The sequence below is a fragment of the Martes martes genome (genome assembly GCF_963455335.1).
Source record: "Martes martes genome assembly, chromosome: 11".
Taxonomy (NCBI): Eukaryota; Metazoa; Chordata; class Mammalia; order Carnivora; family Mustelidae; genus Martes; species Martes martes.
The window spans coordinates 101,529,038-101,554,890 of NC_137899.1; the positions used below are offsets into that span (position 1 = coordinate 101,529,038).

The 25,853-nt window shown below is 56.0% G+C and overlaps 1 protein-coding gene across 1 annotated transcript; it reads left to right on the top strand.

Annotated features, from left to right (window-relative positions):
- Positions 1 to 457: 457 nt before the first annotated feature.
- ZNF282 (zinc finger protein 282) lies at positions 458 to 24,569 on the top strand. The gene is made up of 8 exons (XM_080818537.1): positions 458 to 684; positions 2,972 to 3,391; positions 9,375 to 9,501; positions 9,996 to 10,115; positions 11,424 to 11,543; positions 13,464 to 13,577; positions 14,731 to 14,844; positions 21,334 to 24,569. Exons 1-8 carry the CDS (start codon positions 520 to 522, stop codon positions 22,125 to 22,127), a joined length of 1,974 nt encoding a protein of 657 aa, XP_080674663.1. The 5' UTR covers positions 458 to 519; the 3' UTR covers positions 22,128 to 24,569.
- Positions 24,570 to 25,853: the final 1,284 nt, after the last annotated feature.

A 25,853-nucleotide genomic window follows, 5' to 3' on the forward strand; every position in this document is an offset into this window, starting at 1 on the left:
AGACCAATGCAAAGGCCTGGAATTGGTCCCAGTAAATTTGGACTGGGGAGGGAGAGTGGGAGGTAAAGCCTGCAAAGGCAGGAGGGAAGGGCAAAGGCCAGGATTAGTCTTGCAAAAATTTCAAAAGGGTCAGTCACCATTTTCCTCTGGGATACCCAATACATATTTGCAGAATTAACAGGAATCAGGACCTGGCATTGTTTGCGACTTTAGGGCAGGCCGTCCCACACGGAGGGCTCCCGGGAGCAGATCCTCCCAGGGCCACTTTGGGGGCGGCGGTGGGAGCGACCCCGCTCCCCCCCCCCCCCCCCCGTTGCCCCCGCCGTCCCCGCAGGCGGGCAGGAGCTCGGAGACCATTGGCTGGCGAGCTGGCTGCGCAGGGGCGGGGAGCGCCGCCGAAGGGGACTGTTTGCTCCTACGGGCTGTAGATGGAGCTGTCCGGCCCCGGAGAGGGGGAAGGCGCCTGGAAAACGTTCTTCTTCTCCCTGGCCGGCCCGAGCGGGGAACAGCACTCCCAGGATGCAGTTTGTGTCAACACGGCCGCAGCCTCAGCAGCTGGGCATCCAGGGCCTGGGGCTGGACAGCGGGAGCTGGAGCTGGGCCCAGGCTCTGCCCCCGGACGAGGTCTGCCACCAGGAGCCGGCGCTGCGCGGGGAAATGGCCGAGGGAATGCCGCCCATGCAGGTGGGTGCAGCCCCCGCCCAGCGCCATGGCCGCGCCGCCTGGCCGTGGGGGCGGGGCGCGGGGCTGCGGGGCTGGGGGTGCGGGCGCGGGGCTGCGGGCGCCGGGGGGGGGGTGTGGCCGTGGGGAGCGGGGTGGGGGCGAAGCGCCGGGGGCGGAATCCGAGGCCCGGCGCGGGCCGGGGCGCGGGCGGACTCGCGCGGCAGGCGGGGCGCAGCGGCCCCGAGCAGGCCTGGCCCGCGCGCGCGCGTAGCCGAGCAGCAGGCCCCGAGGCCGCGTGCTGGCCGGGCCCGGTGCCGGCGCCCCGAGGAGGCCCCGCGGGGAAGGCGGCGGGGACCCAGCGGAGCCGTGGCCGCGGCCCCCACCCCACCCCACCCCACCCCACCGCGGCCCGGGCTCCCCTTCGCGCTGGGCGTTGGAGCGCTCGGCCCGCCGCGCTTGTCCCCCGGCCACCGGCCGTGTGCGCCCCGGAGTGCCCCCGCGGGGTCACACCCCAGCCACCTGGACAGAAAGGTGTGCACGAGCGCTGTACTGCCGTCTCTCGCCAAGTGCAACGAGAAATTCACTTTCCCGTTGCACCGGGTGTGGCGGAGGAAGGGGGCCGTTGAGAGGTGACTTTGCCTCGTTTGCAGCCGTTGGCAAACTTGGCTGCACCCTGGAGTCACCTGAGCAGCTTTTCAGACTCCCGACACCCAACTTTGTCCCCAGCCTGTGCGATCGGCGTCTCGGGGTGGAGAGTGGACCCCGGTCAGGTCTGGAAGCCCCGTAAGGATCTCAGTGCGCGCTGGGGTCTGGGAGCGGGGCACTGTGCAGAGCGTGAGGGCTGAGTAGTGTTCCCGGGGCCAGTGTGGGAGCCGCCCCGGGCTCACCCCGCAGAAGCCCCCCGAGCCCCGGCCTGCTTCTCCACCCGGCTCTCACCAGTTAGCCAGGAGTTGCTGTGCTGTGTGGGATCGTTTTTTGGTCTCAGGGCTCCGAACCTTCCAAAAGTCATCTGGGCCTGGTGACGCCCTGAACTTCCCCCATCAGCCCTTTTCCCTTCTCTGGGCCGGCAAGAGCGAGGCCTGCGTGAGCTCAGGTGGATGGTTTTGATGGAGACACCGCCTCTTCACTTAGCAGGGTCTGGCACCCGGGGCCCTGCTCCCCTCTATCCCGTGTCTAGGGTGGACTCCCTGGGAGCTGTGGGGTGTTCCTCTGTGGCTCTCACAGCTGCTCTGAGTTGGAGAGGGCAGTTGGCATGCCTGTCCCTGGCCAGCCCACGTCACCTCTCAGCAGCAGGCCTCTGCTCTGCCCAGCCCGAGGGCCTCATCAGCAGCAACAGGGAGGAAAGAAAATGACACCCCCTCCCATCCCACATGGCAAGGGGAGTTGGTTATCAGCGCTGCTGTTGGCCGGGAAGCCCCGGGTCCTGGTGCGGTATGGGACCAGTTCCCAGGTCACCAGTGACCTGGGACCACCCTCTCTTGGTCATAGCTCAGCTCCCTACGTGGACCCATGGGGCCTCAGCTTCGAGGGGTAAGAAGGGGCCTGGTAAGTCCTCACAGGCATGTCCCCTCTTCTCCTCCTCAGTGAGTGACGTTTTTTAGCAAACCTATTTTCATTTTAGAAAATGTGAATCAGGAGTTGGATATGGAAAAAACGCTGCTCGACTGCTCACTCTTGTGGACTCTCTGGAGTGTCCCTTGGTAGCAGCTGCCGGGACGGGGGCAGCAGCTTACCCGAACCGTGCTTTTGTCACCCACAACACCTGGCGCTCCTCCGGCTGGCAGTGAAGCCAGGGGCCGAGGAATGGCCATCGCTGTCTCTCTGCCTCGATCCCATCATCTTCAAAGCAGATATAAATCATTCTTGCCCTAACCTGCTCAGAGATGGCAGGGGAGATTAGGGTCAGATGACCTAAACGGGGGAATTCTTACTTTGAATCAGAAGGCACTAGGCAACTCTAGAGAGAGTTCATCATCAGGCCTAGCCCCTGAAGAGAGCAGCTGTGCTGTAAAAGGGGTAGGTGACATCATGGGTGGCGGTCCACAGCCTTGACTTGCGGAGGGTCAGGTGGGTGAACCAGTGACCGTCGTGACTCCTGCAGGCCGGAAATGGGAAGGTTCACTGGGGGACTAGTTGAGCTATTGCTGGGGATAGGAATGAACACCCTAGCCTGGGGGGCGGGGACAGCAGAAGGGCAAGAAGCTGTGGCATCCGATTCGTTGTTCTCGTTGTTCTCTGCTCTCAGGCTCCCCTCCCCGCCTCACCTAGGGTCTCCGCCCAGGCTGTCACTTTCTCCCTCTGCACACAGGCTCAAGAGTGGGACATGGATGCTCGGCGACCGATGCCTTTTCAGTTCCCGCCCTTCCCAGATAGGGCACCTGTCTTCCCTGACCGCATGATGCGAGAGCCCCAGCTGCCCACGGCGGAGATCTCACTCTGGACCGTGGTGGCCGCCATTCAGGCCGTGGAGAGGAAGGTGGATGCCCAGGCCAGCCAGCTGCTAAATCTGGAGGGGCGGACGGGGACGGCCGAGAAGAAGCTGGCGGACTGCGAGAAGACGGCCGTGGAGTTCGGGAACCACATGGAGAGCAAGTGGGCCGTGCTGGGGACCCTGCTGCAGGAGTACGGGCTGCTGCAGAGGCGGCTGGAGAACATGGAGAACCTGCTGAGGAACCGGAATTTCTGGGTCCTGAGGCTGCCCCCGGGCAGCAAGGGGGAGGTGCCCAAGGTATGTGGTGGTCCCCAGGGGCAGAGATGGAAGTGAGGACCGGCACAAAACTCTTGATTTCCTTTGGCCGGTCCTTCTCACAACACTTTCTGGCTCCCTCTTGTGTGGGGGGCGGGCGGGGAGGGAGGGCGGGCAGAGGAAGAGGGAGAGCCCCGTAAGCAGACTGTGCTGAGTGTGGAGCTGAGGCTTGATCTCGTGACCCCAAGATCATGGCCTGAGCCAAAATCAGGAGTTGGACACTCAGCCGACTGAGGCACCCAGGCACCCCTGATTTCAGTGTCTCTTACAGCCTGCCTCTACTTAACTTAGTCACGAATGTGCTATCTCCACCCGTTCCCCACAGACTGTGCCTGCTTCTGTCAGGCTTTCCTGTCGCCTTTCCCAGTAACCCCAAGGTATCTGGTTGTCTGGAGACTCCTGCCACTCTTCATGCTTGGGTTTTCCACTTGGCACCTACAGAGGACCCTTGGTCATTGGTTACCTTTGCACGTGCGCATTTGAATGCGGCTGAGACAAACCACGCTCACAGGAGTTGCTAGGAAGTTGTGACCATCCCCTCTGCGGGCTTTCTCGCAGCTCAGAATTCATGTTCCATTTCCCCCTTCCATTCCCTCTCCTGCACCCGCCCCCACCTCCCGCCTCCTGGATCATCGACACTGCACTGTCCATCGATGACCCAGCCTTCTGGTCTACTGAGAACATAGCGTCACTCCAAGAAACAGCCACTGTGCTCATCTACCTGATGCCACCTCGAGCCTGTTGGCTTCCCTGTCCCTGCGGCCTTGCTGGCCCACTCTTCCACCCCTCACTGACTCCCCCCACCCACTCACCACATCCCCTCCTGTTTTATTTATTTATTTATTTATTTATTTATTTATTTAATTAACATATAATGTATTATTAGCCCCAGGGGTACAGGTCTGTGAATCGCCAGGTTTACACACTTCACAGCACTCACCATAGCCCATACCCTCCCCAATGTCCATAACCTCACCGCCCTCTCCCGACCCCCCTCCCCTCCTGTTTTATTTTGAAGCCAATCTCAGGCATCAGTTTTTTGGGGTTTTGTTTTTTTTTTTGGTAATATTTCAGTGTGTAGCTCTGAAAGGTGGAGATTCTTTTTCCGAAATAAGACCTCAGCGTTACTACCGCCACCACAAAAGCCTCCACCTACTCAAGTATCCAGTCAGTGTTCAAATGTTCTTTTCTTCCAAATGCAGTTTAATTTGTTTCTGTTAGTTTGTTTGAATGAGAACGTAAGAAGGGGCTATGTCTTTTAAGTCTCGTAAAATCTTTCGGTTCCTCCTCCATCTGTCATTTTTCCTTGAAATCTGTCTGCAGATTATACTAGGCCATGCGTCCCCTTGAGTTTCCGATTATCCTCATTCTGATGCTGCGTCCTCCACAGTCTCATTGCACGTGTTCCTCTATTCTCAGTATCCCCGTAAGGTGGTGATTGGATCATTCTGGAGCCTCTGCCCATCAGGCTTCTGCTCCCACCTCTCCATCCTGTTGGTCTTACCAACGCCCTCATGATGCCCACAGTCCGTTCTGTCATCATCTTCTCTGCCCTCGAGGTGACGTTGCACGCAGGTTGCCGCCCCCCTGCCTTGAGACACCTTTTCCCGGGGCTTCCAGGCGACCTCTCTTGATTCGGTTCTATCTCCTGGTGGCTCCTGCTCAGTCTCCTTCACGGGCTTCCCCATCTCATCCTGACCTCTTAGGTTTGGGATGGTCCAGGGCTGGGTGTTGTTGGCCTTTGGCTCATTATCTCCATTCCCTCCCTCATGGTTTCACTCAGTTTCAGGTTTTAAGTGCAGCCTGGGTGCTGTCGGCTGCCAAAGGCAGTCTCCCCCGCCCCCTCTCTCCCCGTCTCTTGCCCAGACTTCCTTCTTGAAAGCCAGATTCACGTGCTTACCTGCTACTGCAGCAGAACTCAGGAAATGTCTTAGGTTTAACACAACTAAGCTGAGCTCCTGTCTCCTGCTTGAAACCTCTTCAGCCCCATCCTCGTCTCCATGAAGATAGCTCCGCCCTTCCAGTGGCTTGAGCGAAAAACTTTGGGGTCATGTTTGCTTCTCTTTCTCAACCCTCCTTCAGATGTATTCATAAATGCCATCTGACTTTTCTTCAAAATACCGTCACCGAGCTGACCACTCCTTTCCACCTTCATGGCTCCCACCATCATCTGGGGAGAGCCACCGTCACCTCGCCTCTGAGAGTTGCCATGGCCTCCTGCCTGGTCTCCTTGCTCCGTCCTTGTCCCTTCCCCTATACAATCTGTTCCCAGCAGAGCAGCGAGAGTGATCCTTTAAAAATATAAATCAGTTACCGCTGCTTAACCCCCCACCTGGCCTCCCACCTCATGCAGCTTAAAAGCCCTCATTCCATCAGGGGCCCCCTGTCCAGCCCCACCTTTCTGACCTCATCTCCCCTCTGCCCCTCTTGTCCACTCCTATCTAGCCACACAGTCTCACCTCAGGGACTTTCCTCCATGGGAAAGCTCCCTCCCTGTCGCTTCCGTCAGGGGTCTGCCCTTTCATGGGCCCCCCAACACCAAAGAACCACGTCCCCCCAATCCCAGCACCCACTTTCCCCGTCCCTGCTCCCATTTTCTCCAAAGTGCTATGCCATCGGGCACCTTAAATATTTACTTCATTTTTTGTCTTCTTGGCTGGTCTTCCCTGACCGGAACGTAATTTCTGCTTGGTTCACCACTGTGTCTCCTTGCCTATAACTGCACCAGCTTCGGTCGGTATCCAGAAAGCATTTGCCGTGTGACTGTGTCCAGCGGGAGAGCTCAGGCTTCCATGTGAGGGACTGGGTCTTCTAGGTCTCCATATCTTTTGAAAGAAATAAAGTATAAGTACATAATTTCATCAGTAAATACCCGGCTGGGCACTCTGAGTTTCAGTGTTCTCATCTGTAAGACGAAGATGAGAACACATTTATGACCCGGGTTGTGAGGAGTCACTGATCGTGTTGATGGGGAAGACCATGTAGCCCGTTGTCTTAGTTTTCTATTGCCGGGTAACAAATTACCCCAAAACTTGGAGCCTAAAAATATAATTATTTGCCATCTTGCATTTTCTGTGTGTTAGGAATTCAGGAGCAGCTTGGCTGAGTGATTCTGGCTCAGAGTCTCATGAAGTTATAAAGAAGCTGTTGACTGAGTTTGTGGTCATCTGAAGGTTTGGCTGAGGCTTGAGGCTCTGCCTCCAGGACGGCCCACTCGCTTGGCCATTGGCAAAGCCTCAGTTCCTCACTGTGTGGACGTTCCAACATGGCTGCTTGAGTGTCCTTACAACATGGCAGCTGGCTCCGCCCAGAGTGGGTGAGCCAAGAGAGAGACCCGGATGGAGCTGTCCTGTCTTTTATGACCTAGTCTCAGAAATTGTACACGTCACTCCTTACTGTGTTTGTTAGAAGCAAGTCACTAAATCCTGCCCACGCTCGAGGGGAGGAACACTGGGCTCTACTTTTTGAAGGGACTGCCAGAGAATTTGTAGATGTATTTTAAAACCCACCACCATGAAGCACCACAAGAGAGTTAATTAATGTTACTATTAATAGTTATAATTCACTGTGTACTGTCAACCCCGTTAAGTGCGTTCTCTTTGTGGGATTCAGGGAAAGCTGTTGTCTCTCAGATCCCGCGCGCCTCTTGGATTCTAGTGTGTCTGTTAACTGGCTGACAGATAACTCACAGGTAGGCTCCCTGCCGTCTCTGGCCGGACTCAGACTTCCACAGTATCCTGGCCCAGGGAAGTTTTTATGTCCTGATGTCTCTTTCCAACTGTGCGACTCTGATTCCAGAACTGTGACACTTCATAGAAATGGTGAGGTGACGCAGAGGGGTTGGCGTGTTGGAAAAGATGATGAACTTGGTGTTGGAGACATTTAGTTGAGGTACTTCAGAGATGATTAAATGGAGCCACTCAGAGGGCCCTTGAAACGTGAACCCGAAAGGGAGCCAGGGAAACGGGAGAGTATCGTTGGCAAAGGGGTAATCACCGGAGTTGTGCGAAGAACGGGCTTGCCGAGGAGAAAGCAGAGGGACGGGGAAGGGCAGAGCCAGGGGGTTGGGGGAGGAGGAGAAGGCAGTCGGCTGGGTGGGCCGGAGGAAGCAGAGTCGGGGAAACCAAGCAAGAGTGGATTCCAGAAAGGCGATCTGAAAGGGTAAAGGTTAACGATGGCTACTGGTGGCCTTCCCGGGTGTGGTTTCCGAGCATGGGGGTTGGTTCACAGTCAGGTTTTAAGGTGGGAAAGGATGCATGGATTGTGAAGAAGGAAGCACAAAACATGTCTCTTGGGGTGTTTCAAGTGAAGAGGCAGAGTAGAGTTTGCTTGAGACTGTAGGGTTGAGTGGCGGGTGGTTCGTCTTAGGTTGGGTGACTTGCAAGGGAAAGCCGTTGGGGAGGGAGAGCCTGAGATGTCAAGGAGAAAAGTTTGAGTGTTTGAGTTCCACAGGCAGGTGCTGGAGGAGAAATGAAGGGCACGTTAGCAGGGCGTTGGCTTGGTGAGAAGGGAGCTTGCCGGCCGCCACCTGGGACCAGGCTCCTGGATGGGGAAGTTGAGGGAGGGGGGGTGCTGGGGAGAGGGAAGAGTTCGAGAGACGCCTCCCAGGGAGCACGGGAGACGCCCACAAGATCCCCAGAGGCTTCCGAAGCAGCCTGGGGACGAGTGGCCTGAACGTATGGTGGGTGTCGCTTGCAGAACTCTGTGACTGTTTTCTAGGGGCAGGAAATGAAAATGAAGAAAGTGGTCTGTATCCATTCTCGCAGCTTGGGGATATGCCCCAGTCTGGTGGAAGGTCCAGGAAATTAAAAGTTGTGCCCTGTCTCTAAAGCTGGGTGGTGGGTGAGCTGTCAGTAGTAGGTGACACACGTGTGCCCACCACACCTGCACAGGATACCCGTGGGGTTATGAGCACCTGATGTGAGAACAGACATTTCTAAGTCATGGGAAGGTGCCACCCACTCACCGAGCTGCACAATCAGAGGGCCTGGAGCCCAGAGGGCTGTCCTTTCCTGATGGGGACAGAGGTGCCACTTGGGCTAGCTTTGGCCCTGTGTGCAGGTGTGAAGACCAGTGGACTCAAATTAGGGCCGGGGAGAAGGGTGGGGGTTGCATTTCCCAGGGTGAGTGGAAGACTGGTCCTGTTGGGGGCGGGGCAGGGTTACGTGTCCCAGAAGGGAAGTTCAGACGTTAAAGTCGTGAAGTGAAACCCTTTTGAGTGATGCGGACCAAGGCGAGGCCACGCTGGTGAGCGCCTGAGATAGTCCAAAGGAGGACCCTTGTCAAACCGAAGTAACAGTCTCATGGAACAGACGAGACTGCCTGGACGCACAGGGGCCCGGCATCTGGGACGGATGACTCAGGCTGCCGGGGCTCTTCCTTGTGTTGGCAACAGCCGCTCGACATAGTCAACAAATACTTGCTGGCTCCAGACTCTGCTTCTAGAGGCTTGGGATGTCGCCGTGAACAAAACAGAACGCGGTCCTGGAGCTTCAGCGCCTGCCCTTAGATGTACATGTTTTTAATGACAAAAATGTTAACTGCGTACCTTGCTGAGGTAGTAACCTGACTGGAAAGACAGGTTTCCGAACAGGGTTTTACTGTGCTCGGCTCACTGGTCCCCTTGCCCAGAACCTTCCACACCGCTCTCACCCTGAGTGCCAAAAGCAGCACTGACTTTGGCTTTACCTTCAGGGACCCAGTTCCCCTGAAAGTGAAATCACAGAGGATATGGTGAAATGCCTTAAAAAAAAAAAAAAAAAAAAAGAGGCAGTGTTGACCCTCTTTGTTTTGGGAGCATGAGAAGATCCGGAATAGGGTGGGCTGACTCCACTCCAGGGGACCGGGCTGGGATTTGGGGGACGGGGAGCCGTGGCGAGCAGAAGCGGGCTCTGGGGCGGAAGGGGCCCCGCGGCCGACGGAGGGGAGGCGCGCAGGTGTCAGACTAAGACTCCTTTTGGCCAAGGTTCCTGTGACGTTTGTCGACATCGCCGTTTACTTCTCTGAGGATGAGTGGAAGAACTTGGACGAATGGCAGAAGGAGCTTTACAACAACCTCGTTAAGGAGAACTATAAAACCCTGATGTCCCTGGGTAAGAGCTCCTTCCCTCCTCCGGGGCAGGCAGTCTGGGCAGAGCGCAGTGGAACCGTTATCAGACGCGGGCGGAGCGTTCACGTTCATCCCTAATGGAGATGCGAGTGACTGCTCGTGAGGCCAGAGAGAGAGAACGAGTATAACCAGATGACAGTTAGAAACCCAGTAACAGGGCCTGTCACCATAGCATTGCGCTGCTTTTGTTCTGGCATGTGGCCAGACCGCGTCATTGGCACGTGACCCTGAGCCGTCTCCCCATAGCCTTGCACGAGCCCCAGCCGGTCTGCTGCTGGCTCCGGGGTCCAGCTGTTTTCTGCACCAGAACTGGGAATCTGGTGCCTTGTTTTCAGGGTTCCTCCCAAGAGATGAGCTGACGTAGGTGAGGGTACCGTCTAGAGGGGCTCTGGAGTGGGGAGACTTCTGCCGCCGCCCTTGATCGGGGTCCATGGGTCAACTTCACCATGTCCTCCCTTCCCCTCCTACTCATTCCAGACACGGAGGGTGCAGTGCCCAAGCCAGATGCCCCATCGCAGGTGGAGCCCAGGGAAGAGCCTTGCGTGTGGGAGCAGCGTGACCCAGAAGAGAGAGAAATCCTGATGGATCCAGACACAGGTGATGGCGGCTGACAAGAGCCCCAGGTCCAGGGAGGGGCAGGAGAGGAGCCGAGGAGACCTCGTTCCAGACAGCGCCGCCCCTGGTCAGCTCCCACCGAGATGGAAGGTGCCAGGGCTCTGGTCCCGGCTGTGGCCTGGAGGCCTTTCCTCAGGGCCTCCGCTCTCCGGAGCGGGGCTGCCCCGGGTGCAGCGGAGCCCGAGCCGTGTTCTCTGCCTTTTCATACAGACTCTCCCCTCCTTCAGGAAGTTCCCTTAGAAGGTCGCTCGGAGGCAGCCCCCTCCTTCCCAGTCTGTTCTCCTCATTGGGATATAACCCATATGCCATAAATAAAGTCACCCCTTAAACGTGTATAATTCAGGGGTTCACAAAGTTGTGTAACCAGCACAGAACCTCTTCGTCATGGGAAACCTGGACCTGTGAGCAGTCACTGCCGCGTTCCCCCGGCCCCCTGCCCCCGGCCGCCACTGATCGACTCTGTCTCTGTGCATTGGCCTGTTGCAAACAGTTCATCTGAACGCCCTGCGCCCCGTTTTCCAGCACTGCGGGTGCTGAGCTCAGCAGGGCCCTGGCCCTCAGCGGGGTCACCTTGTCATCCATCCCTGTGCATGAGCTGGGACGGTGACTGCTGTGCCCGTGTTGTGGGTGGAACGAGCAGGCCTTGAGCCAGAGAGGTCGGCTGCCTCCCCTGCTGGGCTGGGGGCACAGTGGAAACCAGGACCCAGGTCTTCGGGTTTTTCCTCTGATCTTGCCCCCGACCTGAGCTACCTGCTCTCAGGGGTCGTACCCTGCATCATGGAACATCAGAAGGACACACCCCGTTTGTCACACCTTCGGGTCTACAGAGGGGACATGTCATTGTCTTGTATGTGTGAGGACGCTGTGCGTTATCCATGCAGGATGCGGCCAGGTGGAAGGCTTGTTAATGATTGTGTGTGTGTGTGTGTGTGTGTGTGTGTGGCCGCCTCTCTCTGGCTGGGGTGAAAAACAAAAAGGAGCCTCTGTACACAGAGGTCAAACTTCTGGCCTCGTCCTGATGAGCACAAAACCCAGCTTGGGCCGTTCTCTGGAACTCTCTCCCAGCCTTACTGCATCTCATCCTGTGGCTTGGCCTACCCCTTGGTCCTGAACACTGATTATTTCTGTGCTCCCGAGACCTTCCGCTTTTTGGGGTTCCCCGCCGTTGTCCGCGGGAACCCGAGGTCTCCCATGCTGACAAGTGCCGTCGCCTGCATTCCTGACGCCAAGAACATCGGGGTGAGGACTGTTCCAAAAAATACACCAGATGACATGCTTCTCTCGCCCCAGGAGCAGAGCCCCTAGTGCCTGCCCAGGATTCGTCCTCGCAGGTGAAGCGGGAGGAAGCACTGTGTGTCCGGGGGCAGCGGGGCCTGGAGGAAAGAGCCGTCCCCACGGAGTCCATTACTGGTGAGTGGGTCCAGTGGCTGCCCAAGCCGGGGAGGGAGCGGAAAGGGCCAGCGTGCTCTGCGGGCCCCCACCGTCGGCCGCTGCGTGTGGCCGACCAGAGGCCGGAGCCGGAAGTGGAGAAGTTGGGTCTGGGATGCGCGGAGAGCTGGGATTTCCCGTGGGGCACCAGCAGCACGTCTGGGCCTAGCTCGTCCTGTTTCCTCTCTCTTTTTTTGTATCGGCTTTTAACCGTTCCTCCCCTTGAAGAGGAGCATCAGGGCGGAAGTACTACGTGTAACAGTAAGTGATAGGCGCTGTGGTCCGGGAATATATCCGTCCGTCCGTAGCACCTGCTCCTGACTGGGAAGGGCTTTCGTTGTCTTCGACAAGTATTTATGGGTTGTTGCCTCTGCGCCCGTCGGGTAGGCTGGGGGGTTCCTCTTATATGACGTTCCAGCTGGACTCTGTGAGAAGCCTCTGAGAGCATATGTGTGTTAGAATGCTCCAGAGAAACTCCACACGGTGTGTGTGCGTGTGTGTCTGTGTGTGGAGAGAGAGACGGACAGACCGATGTTAAGGAACTGGCTTCAGGGACTGTAGAGGCTGCCATGTCCACAGGCTGCGGTCTGGAGACCCAGGACAGTCTTCCGCCCGGACTCCTTCATCCCTGGGAGTGAGCCATCGTTTTCCGTGGAAGCCTTCACCTGTTGGGAAGAGCCCCCCCCCCCCATTATGGAAGACAGGGGTTACTGATTGAAATATTAATCTTCTCTAAAAAAAAAAAAAACCCACACACACAAAACCAAACAAAAACTCCATTTACAGAAATATATCTAGAATAATGTCTAGGGGCGCCTGGGTAGCTCAGTTGGTTAAGTGTCTGCCTTCATTATGAAGGCATGATTCCAGGGTCCTGGGATCAAGCCCCGCATCGGGCTCCCTGCTCAGCGGGAAGCCTGCTTCTCCTTCTGCCCCCTGTTCCCCCTGCTTGTGCTCTCACTCTCTGTCTGACAAATAAATAAAATCTTAAAAAAATAAAAGAAAGGAATAATGCCTGGGCAACTATGTGGGTACTGTGGCCTGGCAGTTACAAAATTATCCTTCACAAGATCTAGTAACATACTTATCCACAGGTTGGAACCCCACAAACCTTAGCCCCCTCTTGGTCAGAGCCTCACTCCCCCCCCCAGGTAAGTGATAGTGGCGTCCGAGTCGGGGAAAGGCCAGTCCCTTTCCATCAGGCGTGCCCCTGGACAGCGGCCCAGTATTAGTCTCTTCAAAGAAATCCGTAAGAGATAAGAAGGCAATAAAGTTAAATGAGGTTTAACAGACCGCAGAAGAAAGAAGACGTAGCATACATTTTAGAAAAATCCCAATAAGGGGGCGCCTGGGTGATGTGGTCAGTTAAGCTTCTGACTCTTGGTTTCAACTCAGGTCATGATCTCAGGGTCAGGAGATCGAGCCCCGCATGGGTCTCTGTGCTCAGCACGGAGTCTGCTTGAGACACTCTCTCTCTCTCTCTCCCTCTCCCCCTGCTCACAGGCTCACTCTCTGTCTCTCTCTAAAATAAGTACGTAAATAGAAAAAGAAAGAAAAATCCCAGTGAAACATTGGATTTAAACGGCTTCCTGGAAGGCATCATGTTCCTGGAAAATCCCCATAGGAACGCCTTTGTCCGTGCTGGTGCTCTGCTTTCAAGCTGAGTCTCCGTGTAAGGCCTGGAGTCCGCAGGAATGGGCTCCCCTGTAGGATACCCTTATTGGCAGCAAAAGCTCCATTAATTGGGGCCAGGCCGACTTAAGCCTTTAATTAATTAGTATCCTTTAATTATGCCTGAATTTTAGGGGAAAGAAGTAATTGCAGGAAATGAGAGATTTACCCAGCACACAAACTGGCAGGCTTGTCGTGTCCCCCGACATGTCCTTTGCTCTGTTCCCGCAGACTCACCGGCCTCTGCCCAGGACCTCTTGTCCCGGATTAAACAGGAGGAGCACCCGTGCGTGTGGGATCAGCAGGATCTGGCAGAGAGAGATATCCCAACGGACCCCAATTCAGGTGAGCAGGATACCAGGATGATATCAAGGACAAGGAGATTCTTACTGAGTTTTGTGTCCCAGGAAATCAATCTGATCGCTTCTGGTTAAGGCAATTGAAAGGCTCAGAGAATAAAACGCAGCGTATCCTCCAGTAGCAGATTTTGGAATATAACCCTTGGTAAAGTGCAGAGGGCTCTCGAAACGAATCATTAAACGGATCATCTATTGTGTCAGCGTAACCAATACTGAAACTATTTCTGCAACGGCAGTTTTAGAACAGTAAGTATAACCTGAAAAGCTTTTAAAAGTTGTGTATATTTCTGTGACAGAAAGAAATTTACATTTTCTGCAAGTTTTTGTGGGTGAACACTAGTTGAATAAATGTCTTCCAAGAAACTTCTGGGTAGGGTCCAGGCATACAGAACAATAAAGAAGATCCATTTTCTGGGGCCTGCATGTGTGTGTGTGTGTGTGTGTGTGTGTGTGGATGCGCGCGCACACGCTTGCATGGGTGTCTGTGTGTGTGTGCATGTACGCAGGCACGCATGTGTTTCACAGCTAGAGAAGTCCCGTGTCCTCTTGTTTGGTTACGATCCCAGAGTCTCATCCTTCCCCACATGCCGGGGAGAGAAGAACAGACATAAAACCTAGCATTCCTTGTTTCCACTGTACAACTTCACAGTGGAGGAGCTGAAGGGCTCCCGGCCACGTGGCAGAGCCAGCCCTTCCCGGTAGAGTCAGCAGTCCACACCTCCGCTCTGCGGAGACCTTGGTTCACTGCTTCTCCCACTGCTGGTTCTGAAGTCCTGCTCAGCCCTCGGTCCTGTCCCATGGGCCGTCAGACAGCACGCTGCCCTCTGGCCTGTTCTGGACCCACGGTTTGCCCTGGGGCTCCGTGGACAGAGCTGGAAGATGCAGGTTCCGATCTGCGTCTGCGCAGACTCCGGGCCGGGCCTCCTCCTCCCGGGCCAGCTGCAGAAGGAGCGAGCCCGAGCGAGACGCCGTGTCCGAGGGCCGCTGGGAGGGTGAGGACGGCCAGTATGAAACAGACCACAGCTGCCACGTGTCCTTCGAGCGCCGGCAGTGGCCTCTGCCCGTGGCGGTTCTCTCCCCTCTGAGGGGAGGCTCCGTGGAAGGGAACAGGGCTCAGACTGCCTTCTTTCCGTCCGCAGAGTCTCTGATCTCAGCGCATGACATTCTGTCGTGGATCAAGCAGGAGGAGCAGCCGTACCCATGGGGCCCGCGCGACTCGATGGAAGGAGAGCTCGGATTAGATTCCGGCCCCAGTGAGTAACGCGCCCCCCTCCTTGGGGCCCCTGGGTCTTTCATCCATGGGGATGGTGGCTTGCCTCCGCCTCCCCCCGCCCCCCAGAGGTGTTGTCCTGTCCTGGCAGCCTTTCCCCCATCTCCATCGAAGCACCATCCCCTTTCCTTTTGGAGGATGGCGGCTGTGTTTCTGTCCGAGGGCTGTCTTAACAACGTACCACAAACCGGGTGGCTTAAGACGAGAGAAATGTGTTGTCTGTTTGGGCTCTGGAGGCCAGAAGTCCAAAGTCAAGGGGTCGGCAGGGCATGCCCTCTCTGAAAGCTGTCGGGGAACCCTCTTTTGCCTATCCCTGGCTTTTGCCGTTGTGGCGATGCTTAGCGTTCCTTGGCTTGTAGATGTGTCGCTCGTCTCTGCCTTTGCCCCCCGTGGCGTTCTGCCTGAGTGTCTGTGTCCTCACCTGGCTGGCTTCCTTTAAAGACATAATCAGACTGGATCAGGGCCTCCCCCACTCCAGTATGACCTCATCTTCACTAATTACCTCTGCAAAGAGCCCCTTTCCAAAGAAGGTCACTTTCTGCAGTCGTGGGGTTTGAATTTCAGTGCAGCTTTTGGAGGGACGTAGCGGGGCCGCTAAGAGCAGGGAGAGGAAGGTGGGCTGGGAGGGGGCTGACCCGCTGGCACCGGAGCAGGCAGTGATGGGGGCAGGTGGCTCGCGCACCAGAAAACATTGACTGGAGCCCCAAGCCAGCCCCAAGTGGGTTCCCTGCAGTAGCTGGTGGAGAGACCGAAGGTCGGCTAGGAGGAGGGGATTGTTGCTGTTGTTTTTTTTTTTTTTTTTTTTTTTTTTTTTTTTTTAAATTTTTTTTTTTTAATATTTTTTATTTATTTGACAGAGAGAAATCACAACTAGGCAGAGAGGCAGGCAGAGAGAGAGGAGGAAGCAGGCTCCCTGCGGAGCAGAGAGCCTGACGCGGGGCTCGATCCCAGGACCCTGAGACCATGACCTGAGCCGAAGGCAGAGGCCTCAACCCACTGAGCCACCCAGGCGCCCCTGCTGTTGTTTTTTTAACCCACAACAGATATGGAACCAAACGTCTCACCTGACTTGGGCTTCCTGGGTCTTTTTTTTTTTTTTTTTTAAATTCCACTTATTGGCCAGTGACTTGGGCACATGTTCGTGGATTATTGAACACTCTTAGCGTCTGGCTGGTGTTCCTTGCTAGAACCACTACCATCACCTTGTTTTCAAGATAGCTGACTTAGCGTCTGCTGGTCAGAGCGCTGGAGTAGCCAAACAGTGCATTCCTCGTGCTCGCCCCTGACACCCCCCAGGAGCTTAAAAGTGAGGGAAGAGCTGGGGACATAGATTATTTCTGACCGGGAAGGCCGTTATAAGTCAGGTAAGTGGGTCCCAGTGTCAGGCAAGTTGAGTCCAGCCTGGAAGGGCAGGCAGGGGCCGGAGGGGTGGGCAGGGAGCCAGAGAGGAGCAGTGTTATGCCCTTGTTTCAAATACAACTTAGAGCGGTTCCTCTCCCGACCTGCTGCTGGGGTGGGGTGGGACAGGGAAGCCAGGTGGCCGTCTGTGAGGACAGGAAGAAGTGACAGCAATTTCCACTTCTTTCTTGCCGGTACTCAGGCCACTATTTCTTTCTTTCTTTTTTTTTTTTTAATATTTCATTTATTTATTTGACAGACAGAGATCACAAGCAGGCAGAGAGGCAGGCAGAGAGAGAGGAGGGAGCAGGCTCCCCGCTGAGCAGAGAGCCCGATGCGGGGGTCGATCCCAGGACCCTGGGATCATGACCTGAGCCGAAGGCAGAGGCTTTAACCCACTGAGCCACCCAGGCGCCCCAGGCCACTATTTCTGGCCTTGTAGGTGTATGTACTAGTTTATCCAACCTCATGCCAGGATTTCTGCCCAGACCTTTGTCCCTCGATGCTGCCGTCTGATTTGTCCAAGTTGGCTAGGGGTGCATGGGCCTGGATGTGCCTTTTCCTGGAGACCCATGTGGTCGTGGGGATGGAACTAGGGAAGTCTGTGCCGAGTGTACAAGACCTTGCAAGTGACCAGATCATTTTACCTCCTCGGTTTGGATATGTCGAGTCATAGAACAATTTGCTTCATGTTGTTTTATCTCTGGAGGGTCTTCGAACCTTAGCATTTGTTGGGGGGGGGGGTGGGCAATGCCCAGAGTTTGGGCAACAGAAGCATCTGGAAATGCTTCTCCTACCTGCCCAGTCACCAGAGCCTCTTGACTTTCTCCCAAAGTGGACCTACCTTCCACTTGTTTTTTTTTTTTTTTCTAAAGATTTTATTTATTTATTTGGCAGACAGAAATCACAAGTAGGCAGAGAGGCAGGCAGAGAGAGAGAGGGGGAATCAGACTTCCTGCTGAGCAGAGAGCCTGATGCGGGGCTCGATCCCAGGACCCTGGGATCATGACTTGAGCGGAAGGCAAAGGCTTTAACCCACTGAGCCACCCAGGCGCCCTACCTTCCACTTGTTAATGAAATTAGTATCTCACCTGTGATTTCTCTGAAGTTTAAAGACATGGAATCGTGTGTTCTGGAGAGGACCTGGAAGGGGAGAGGGTAGTGGGAGTCGAGAGTAAAACATGGAACTATAGGGTATCCGTCCCTATCAAACTCCTTCCCCAGCCCGGGGGTTTGCAATGAAGACCTGGTGTCCTGTTTGACTTCAGCCTAACTGGACATTACATTTTAGTAAAAGGGATTCCTCAATTTTATTAAAGAATGTGTATTTTCTTTAAGATTTTATTCATTTATTTGAGAGGGAGAGCGAGAGAACACGGGCAGTGGGGAGAGGCAGAGGGAGAGGGAGAAGCAGTCTCCAGATGTGGGACTCGATCCCAGGACCCCGAGATCATGACCTGATCCAAAATCAAGACTCAGATGCCAAACCAACTGAGCCACCCAGGTGCCCCCTAGTTTACATTTTAAAAAGATAAGGTCAGGAACGGACTGGAGTGGGGAGGGGACCATGAGCCAGAAGCAGGGGAGCCATTTAGGAGGCTAACGTGGTTGACACAGAGCAGGTGAGGAGATGACCGTCGCTCAGAGTTGGGATGGGGGCAGTGCGCCAGGAGAGAAGTGGACGGATTCAGGACAGACTCCAGACGTGTCGCTGAGTGGTTGAGTGTGGTGGGTGAGTAGTCAGGAGTGACACCCAGGGTTGGGCCCTGAAGAACCAGGAGGCAGCAGCGCCCTTTAATGACTTGGTGAGTGCTGGGAAGGAGCCGGTTTACCGAGTAAACCCAGTGCTCTGCCTCGGGTCTGTTTGATCTGAGATGGCATCCCGGTAGGCAGGTGAATGTTCAAGAGAGAGCTCGGGGCTCGATGACTTTGGGCGTTGTAACCTGCAGTGATTTCTGCAGCAGCTCCCCGGAATCAGAGCAAACTTCGTAGGTAAAGTTGACAAGACCGCTCTGCCTTCAAACACCAGCTGCCAGTTCGAGGGTCCCCAGCCCACTCACTTCCGACCAGCCCTACAAATGCAGGGGTTCCCATTAACCCCTGCACTTCAGCATTTGACTAGAACAACTCCCAGGACTCAGGAAAGCTGCTACACTCATAATTAGTTTTATTAGAGCAAAAGGATTCAAATCAGAACTAGCCGAAAGGAGAGATCCATAGGACTAATTCTGGAGGGGGTCCTAAAGCAAGCTTCTGTTGTCCACTCCGTGCGAGATCAGCAAGTGTCACTGTCCCAGCATAGCGATGGGTGACACTATGCAGAGTACTGGTCATGAGAGAGCTCGCTTCTGTGTCCGGAGTTCTTACTGGAGTTTCTTTACATACTTATTGATTAAACTACCTTGAGGTGAGCTGTTCTCTAGCCTGTCCGCTCTCCAGAGGGTGGGCTCAAAGCCCCAGCCCACTAATCCTGTCCGTGGATGCTCCTTCTGGCATACCCAGCCCCCATCCGAGTCCTCCCTTTAGCTTAAACTGTTTGGGCATAAAACACAGGAGCCCACCGTGAATAACAAAGACACTCCTCTCACCCTGGAAATTCCAAGGATTTAGAGGCTATCTCCTAGGAACCAAGGACAAAGCCCTGTTAAATTATTACACAGAGGCTGTTTAAGGCTGGGGCCTCTCTGCGACCCAGGGAGAATGTAGACAAAGAATGAAAGAGCAGCAGGTGTGAGCCTGGAGGAAATCCAGAGGAGCCTGGCATCACGCAGGCTAAGAGAAGAGACTCTCAAGAGAGGGAGAGGCCAACTAGCTCAAACCCAGCGACGGGTTAGGATGAATGTGTAGGCTTGGGAAGAGGCAGGCGGATTGATTTGGCAGGCTGGAGGCTGTTGGTGACCTTGACAAAAGTTGTTTCCTTGGTGTGCTGGGACACAGGCGGGACTCTCAGGCGTTCCAGAGCAAACGGTAAAGGCAAGGGTGGAGAATTCATCAGGAATATTGGTCTGAAAAGGAACAGAGATGAGGTCAGAGATGAGGAGAGACGGTGGCTGGAGCCTGGGAGCACGTGGGGTCCAGGGAGAGTTCTTTTAAGTTGGGGGATCACTGGACCCCTCTGTCCAGTAGGGTGCGCTCCGATAGCTTTAGAACCCTGAGTCAGACTACCTCGAGGGACAAAGACATCTCTTCTCCTACAGAGCGAAGAGGCAGTTCAGTTTCCGCCTCAGTTGATTCAAGGATGAGGCGAGGTCATCGGGGACCCAGGTTCTTTCCAGCTCCCCACTCCGCATCCTTGGTATGGCTGGAGCAAGATGGTGGCAGCTGTGCCAAGCAGTCGCCTCTAGACCACAGGGAAAGGAAGGGCCATCCTTCTCCCTACACTCGGAGGAGTTGAGGCAATTCCCAGAAGCCCCCTCCTCACGTGTCATCAGCCAGAAGGAGGCCACGTGCTTGTGTCCGAATCAGTTCCCAGCCAGTGACATCCAGGGTAAAAGTGCTCACGTTAGAGGCTGGAGGAGAAGGTGTGACGACACCCTCGCAGAGGATGAAGAAGTAGGGCACGCTGAGGAGTGTAGCAGGGTGCCTGGCTGAGGGGGGGTGGGGTGTTTTGAGATTTGTGCAGTTTTCTCCAGCTGTCTTCGGCTGCTTGAGTGCGGTTGGGGGTCCCCAGGCAAGCAGGGCGGAGGGGACAGGAGCAGAGGCATAAGGGGCGTGTCATGGCGAGTGACCCCAGTGCTGACCACGGGAGCCACGATGGGTCAGGAGGGGAGATCAGAGGGTGAGAGAAGCGCATTGACACACACACCGAGTCTGAAGCCTTATTAGGGTAGGAACAGGACCGGGTCAGGCTGGGTTTCCGGGGAAACGGCCCCTGAGATGGAGGCTCCCATGCGTGTGGTTTCCTTGGGGTCCTCCCGAGAATATGGCCTATGAAGGAGTGAGTAGCAGATTGTGTGGACGGACAGACGACGCCCAGAGTCAGCCCCCCAGGATGGAAGGCCTGGCACCTGGGGTCAAGGTCAGGAGAGTTTCTTCAGCCTCTGCTGCTGGCCCGTGTCTTATGGAGAAGATTCTCTGCCTGCTCAGTTTTGATGGGGACGGAGAGGGCCGGCTGGGCCCTGTGTGCTTAGGGGTGTCAGGTAAGGAGGACGGGCCTCAGGCAGACACCGATGCGCAGGGGGGTGGGGGGGTAGAAGCGGGGCAGATGTGGCCGGGGAAATGGCCTCCAGGGAGCAGAAGGGACCTGGGCCGAGGATGCCAGCAAGAGGTGGGAGCAAAGGCTTCTTTACTGTTCTTCCACCAGCAGCCCCTCAGTGGAGGAGGGGCTCCTGCAGGGAGAGAGGACGGAGAACAGGCACCTGGGGTGGGTGGGGGTGGGGTGGTGGAGGTGAAGGGTGAGAGGACCCCTAACTACAGTGGGCGCAGTGGTCAGGGCGCAGATGGGGCCAGACGCCAGGGTGGGCCTGGGACCCGGCAGCTGTTCGAGTCTGAAGGCCACTTGCTTAGAGGAAACGGGACTGAAAAACGCCTCATGGTTTTGGTCCCCGCTCCTTGCGTTTCGTTTCCGTGGGCCTCCTGTCGGGCTTTCACCTTGGATATGTTCTAGTACATTCTTTCCTCCCAGTGAGAAATTCGCCTTACATAAATTAGCACTGAACATCAGAATGCAATTCAGTCTCATTATTTCCTGCCAGTTGTGCCTTCCAAGTGACTTCCAAAGAGCTCCACCCCCAGGCCCCCCAGACCCCCAGACCCCGCCCCTGCTTTCCCGAGGTGTTTCCTCTCCTAACTGCTTGCTGCTACCTGCTCCACGCGCTTCTGGTGCTCACCCCCAGGTGGCTTGGGACGGGTCGAGGGTCAGGGAGCCCAAGAGCCATAGCGAACGTGGCCGCCGGCCTTGCTCAGGGCCCTCATTTTCCCGAGAAACTGAGGTCCAGATCGCCTGCGACTCGCACCAAGCCATGGGGAAGTCGGTTAAGGCCCCTCTCCGGGGACGGTGGAGGCGGGTGGTGGTGGTGCGGGCCGGAGCGAGCGCTGTCCAGCCGGTCACGTCTCCGTGTCTCCTCCTCCGCAGGTGACAGCCTGCTGCTGGTGAAGAACCCGCCCCCCGCCCCGCAGCAGCCGCCGCCGCCCGCCCCGCCGAGCCTGCCGGTGCTGCCCGTGGCCGAGAACGCGAACGCGCCGGGCGCCGGGCCCCCGGACGAGGGCTTCCCCGCGCTGGCCGGGGAGCGGGACGCGGGCGGGGCACAGGCGGGGGGCGCGGGCGGCGGCGGCGGCGGCGGCGGCGGCGGCGCGGGCGGGGGCCCCGGGGGCGGCGGCGGCGGCGGCGGCGGCGGCTGCGGCAGCTGCTGCCCGGGCGGCCTGCGGCGGAGCCTGCTCCTGCACGGCGCGCGCAGCAAGCCCTACTCGTGCCCCGAGTGCGGCAAGAGCTTCGGCGTGCGCAAGAGCCTCATCATCCACCACCGCAGCCACACCAAGGAGCGGCCGTACGAGTGCGCCGAGTGCGAGAAGAGCTTCAACTGCCACTCGGGCCTCATCCGCCACCAGATGACGCACCGCGGCGAGCGGCCCTACAAGTGCTCCGAGTGCGAGAAGACCTACAGCCGCAAGGAGCACCTGCAGAACCACCAGCGGCTGCACACGGGCGAGCGGCCCTTCCAGTGCGCGCTCTGCGGCAAGAGCTTCATCCGCAAGCAGAACCTGCTCAAGCACCAGCGCATCCACACGGGCGAGCGGCCCTACACGTGCGGCGAGTGCGGCAAGAGCTTCCGCTACAAGGAGTCGCTCAAGGACCACCTGCGCGTGCACAGCGGCGGCCCGGGGCTCGGCGCCCCTCGGCCTCTCCAGGCGCCGCCGGAGCACGACTAGGGCTGGGCTGGGGGAGGGGAGGGCCCGAGGCCAGAGCGGGGCTGGGGGAGCGGGCCTGGGAGGTGGCCGGAGCACCCCTGATCCTGCCCCTGGTTCTCTCGGCGCGCCTTCCCTCCCTCCGCCTGCCACCTGCTGGAAATTGGGAAGAGGGATTGCACTCCAGACAGGGTCCCCCGAGGGTCGGACAGGGGTCCCCTAGACCTGTCCGGCCTGAATGGATGGCCAGCTCGTCTCGTGGGGGTGATCCAAGGGGCCTGCTGAGTGTCTTTCCCCCGGGGAAGGTGCCAGAACGGACAGTGAGGAGGCGAGAGGCTTCGGGCAGCCCCCTCGGATGCCCCGCCACCTAGCGTGCCCTGGGTCAGACCTCACTTTGTCCAGTTCTGCCGCTGGAGTCACAGTTGGTGATGGGGGAAGCAACTAGGCAGTCTCAGAAACCCTCTGAGATAAATAAGGTCCTGAGGTTAAGAGAGGCTGAATAAGGAAGCAGAAGTGTGACGGGGAGGTGAGGGATGAGCTAAGGGGTACCATCTCTGATGACAGCACTGCCTCGCGTTCTAATAGCGCTTTATACTTTTTTAAATGTGTTTTCTATCCGTTATCCGTTCTCACCCTTAGCCTGTCCCTCTGAGGGGTAGGATTGTCCCTACTGAGAAAAGAGGCCCAAGTGGCTGGTTTACCAGGATCACACAAGAAGAGAGCCGCAGGGCTGGGACCAGGGCTCCTGACCCCAGTGCAGTGTCCCCCCACCACACACACTGCCTACCTCCCACGGCTGAGAGGCTGCTCTGGCCTGGCCTCTCTCGGTCTCTCTCTCCGGTCTCCTCCCCAGACTCAGAAAGCAGCAGGGGACCAACTGCCGGGGTTTCTGGGGGTTGGGGAACCCATCAGCTACACAATGCCCTGGGTAGTGCATCTGAAAGGCTCTTCCCGCTTAGGCATTCCCAGGCGGCAGGTCCCCTCCCCCAGCCGGTCCTTCCCACCTCCAGTCCTTCAATCTGGTGCAGCATCTTGTCACTGCCCAGTAGTGACCCGGCCCTCCAGAGGCAGCTGTTGCCCTGGGTCAGACCTCACTTTGTCGATTTATTCCAGTTTCCCCAGGGCAAAGGGGTGAGGGAGGGGCTCCCGATGCCGGAGCAGCCGTCACAGGAAGTGAGTCTCTTCCCAGGAGGGCCGGGCAAGTGGGTGCTAGAGTCTGAGAGCCTCAGTCTCCTGCCCTGAGCCTCCCCACTGGTGCTATCTGTTCGCTGACCATGCTCAAGGACATGGACACAGACCCCACTCGGCCCCAGACCCTGCAGGCGCCTCGGGGAGGCGCCCAAAGGACTCCCTTGAGCTGGTGCATCCACTCCGTGGTCCTGAGGGGCCACGGTCTCCATTTCTGCATCTTGCATGACCAGGCACTGGGATGGGGTGGCGCGCCCCGACACCCTTGTTTGTGTCAAGAATGACTTTTCCTGCTCCTCCCGTCGATCCTGCTTCTCTCCCGGTTCAGGGAGCCCCGTGGGCAGCCGGCAGCCGGCACCACGTTCGCCAGCGTTCCGCTTCCCCCCTTCCCCTCATCTGCGCCGCTCTGCTTTTCTCAGACCCCTTTTTGCCATGCAAAGGGAATTCTCGAAACTAAATAAACGGTGTCCAGATTGCAGACTGCATTTTCGCAAGGCCAAGGGGTTCTGCAGTGTGGCTCCTTAGAGAACCGGAATCCAACTAACCCGGATTTTTTTTTTTCCTTCTGCTTTCTAAGAAGAGTTGAGAAGTTAAACAGACAAATTCAGTGGAGTGTTTTTTTGTTTGTTTGTTTGTTTGTTTTAGAGCAGAAGAGACCACTCTAGTCCAGTGTTTTGGTTGGGAGGAGGCAGTATTCTGCTTTAAAAAGTATATGCAGGAAATCAATATTTTGATAATATAAATTGTGGAGAATAAGACCAACAATTTTTTTTTAATTTTTAAAATTAATTTATTTTTGTGGCTGTTGAGAGCGTGAAGGGGGAGAAATCCCATTTGAGACATGGGTTTGGAACACCTGAACGCGTAGCTGGAGTCCCTCCCTTTATTTTAACCTCAAGGAGCTGATTCCCAAAGAGGGTTAGTGACTGAGCCAGTGAGAAGGGCCCAGGCCGTCTGGTTCCCACATCCTGGTCCGGCAGATGCCACTGCACCAAGTGTCCCTTGGCTACACCAGGAGACACCCCAGGGCCCCCGGCACTGGCCTTGGGCATGTCCTAGACTGAGCTCCACCCTTGGAGCTGATCAGAGGTGGTAGCACTTGGTGTGGACCTCTACCAGGCAGCAGGGGTCCTCAGTGTGGACCCTGGAGTCCATTTACTGAAGCAGGACAAAGGTCAAGGGTCCTGCTTTGAAGGTGGATTTTTATTTTCCTTCTGATAATGTGTTAATTAAAGTTAACTATTTTAATTTTAAAAATGCATGCAGTAAAAATTTAAATGGTTTAAAAAAAAAAAAAAGACAAGAGTAAAACTCTTTCCTACCAGACTCCCTGTTGAGAGATATCCACTGCTAAGAGTTTTTTTGTATGTCCTTCCAGAACTGGAGAAATCAAGGCTTAGAGGATGAGTTGGATGGGGCCAGAGGAGAGGAGGCCAGAAGCAATGTGTGATGAAGATGATACTTGGCAGGGAGGCAGGAATTGGGGTTGTAAGACAGGAGACTGGCCTGGTCATACTCAGGATGTGAGAAAGTTGTAGGCGATGTAGTTTCAAGGTGAGTCAAGGCCACGGAAGGTCTTGAATGCCAAGACTATGCCACAGACAGGCTATCAATTAGCCTGGGATCTGCTGTGCCACAGATCTGTCAGAGCCCCCTTAGGACTCTTTAGAAGCCCAGGGGTGCCTGACTGGCTCAGTTTGTAGAGCATGTGACCCTTGATTGTGGGTTCGAGCCCCACATTGGGTTGTAGAGATTACTTTAAAAACTTTTTTTTTAAAAGATTTTATTTATTTGAGAGAGGTGCCGAGAGAGGGAGCACAAGCAACCAGGAGAGGGAGACGCAGGCTCCCCACTGAGCTGGGAGCCCAACATGGGCTTGATGCCAGGACCCTGGGACGATGACCTGAGCTGAAGGCAGACAATGAACCAACTGAGCCAACCAGGCAGCCCTAAAAAATCTTCAGATGCCCAGAGTGTATAGCTCTAAGAGGTCAGAAGGAATGGAAATGGAAATCTCGAGACACCAAGTTTAAGCTAGACACCACTGAAAATGAGCAATGACAGGGGACTAGTTCTCTTAGAATCAAGGCTTTGGGCACCATAACTGGCTCTCTCAGATCTGGTCCCAGAATATTGGGTGTTAGACAGTAAGGGGAAGAAGGGAGTGTCATACTGGGCTGAAGACGAACCAGCCTGTGACGATACGTAATGGTATTGGTTTTTCCGATTGTTGGAAAATCATGCAACAGAGCATCATATCAGCTTGGGGCCCTGAATAGGACCATTTGGGGAAGGCCATGGCTGCCATTCTGTCTGCCACTGACTCAGAGACATTGTGGAGGGATATTTCTAGAAGAGTAATTTTTTTTTTTTAAGACTTTATTTAGGGGCGCCTGGGTAGCTCAGTGGGTTAAGCCTCTGCCCTCAGCTCAGGTCATGATCTCAGGGTCCTGGAATCAAACTCCACATCCGGCTCTCTGCTCGGTGGGGAGCCTGCTTTCTCCTCTCTCTCTGCCTGCCTCTCTGCCTACTTGTGATCTCTGTCTGCCAAATAAATAAATA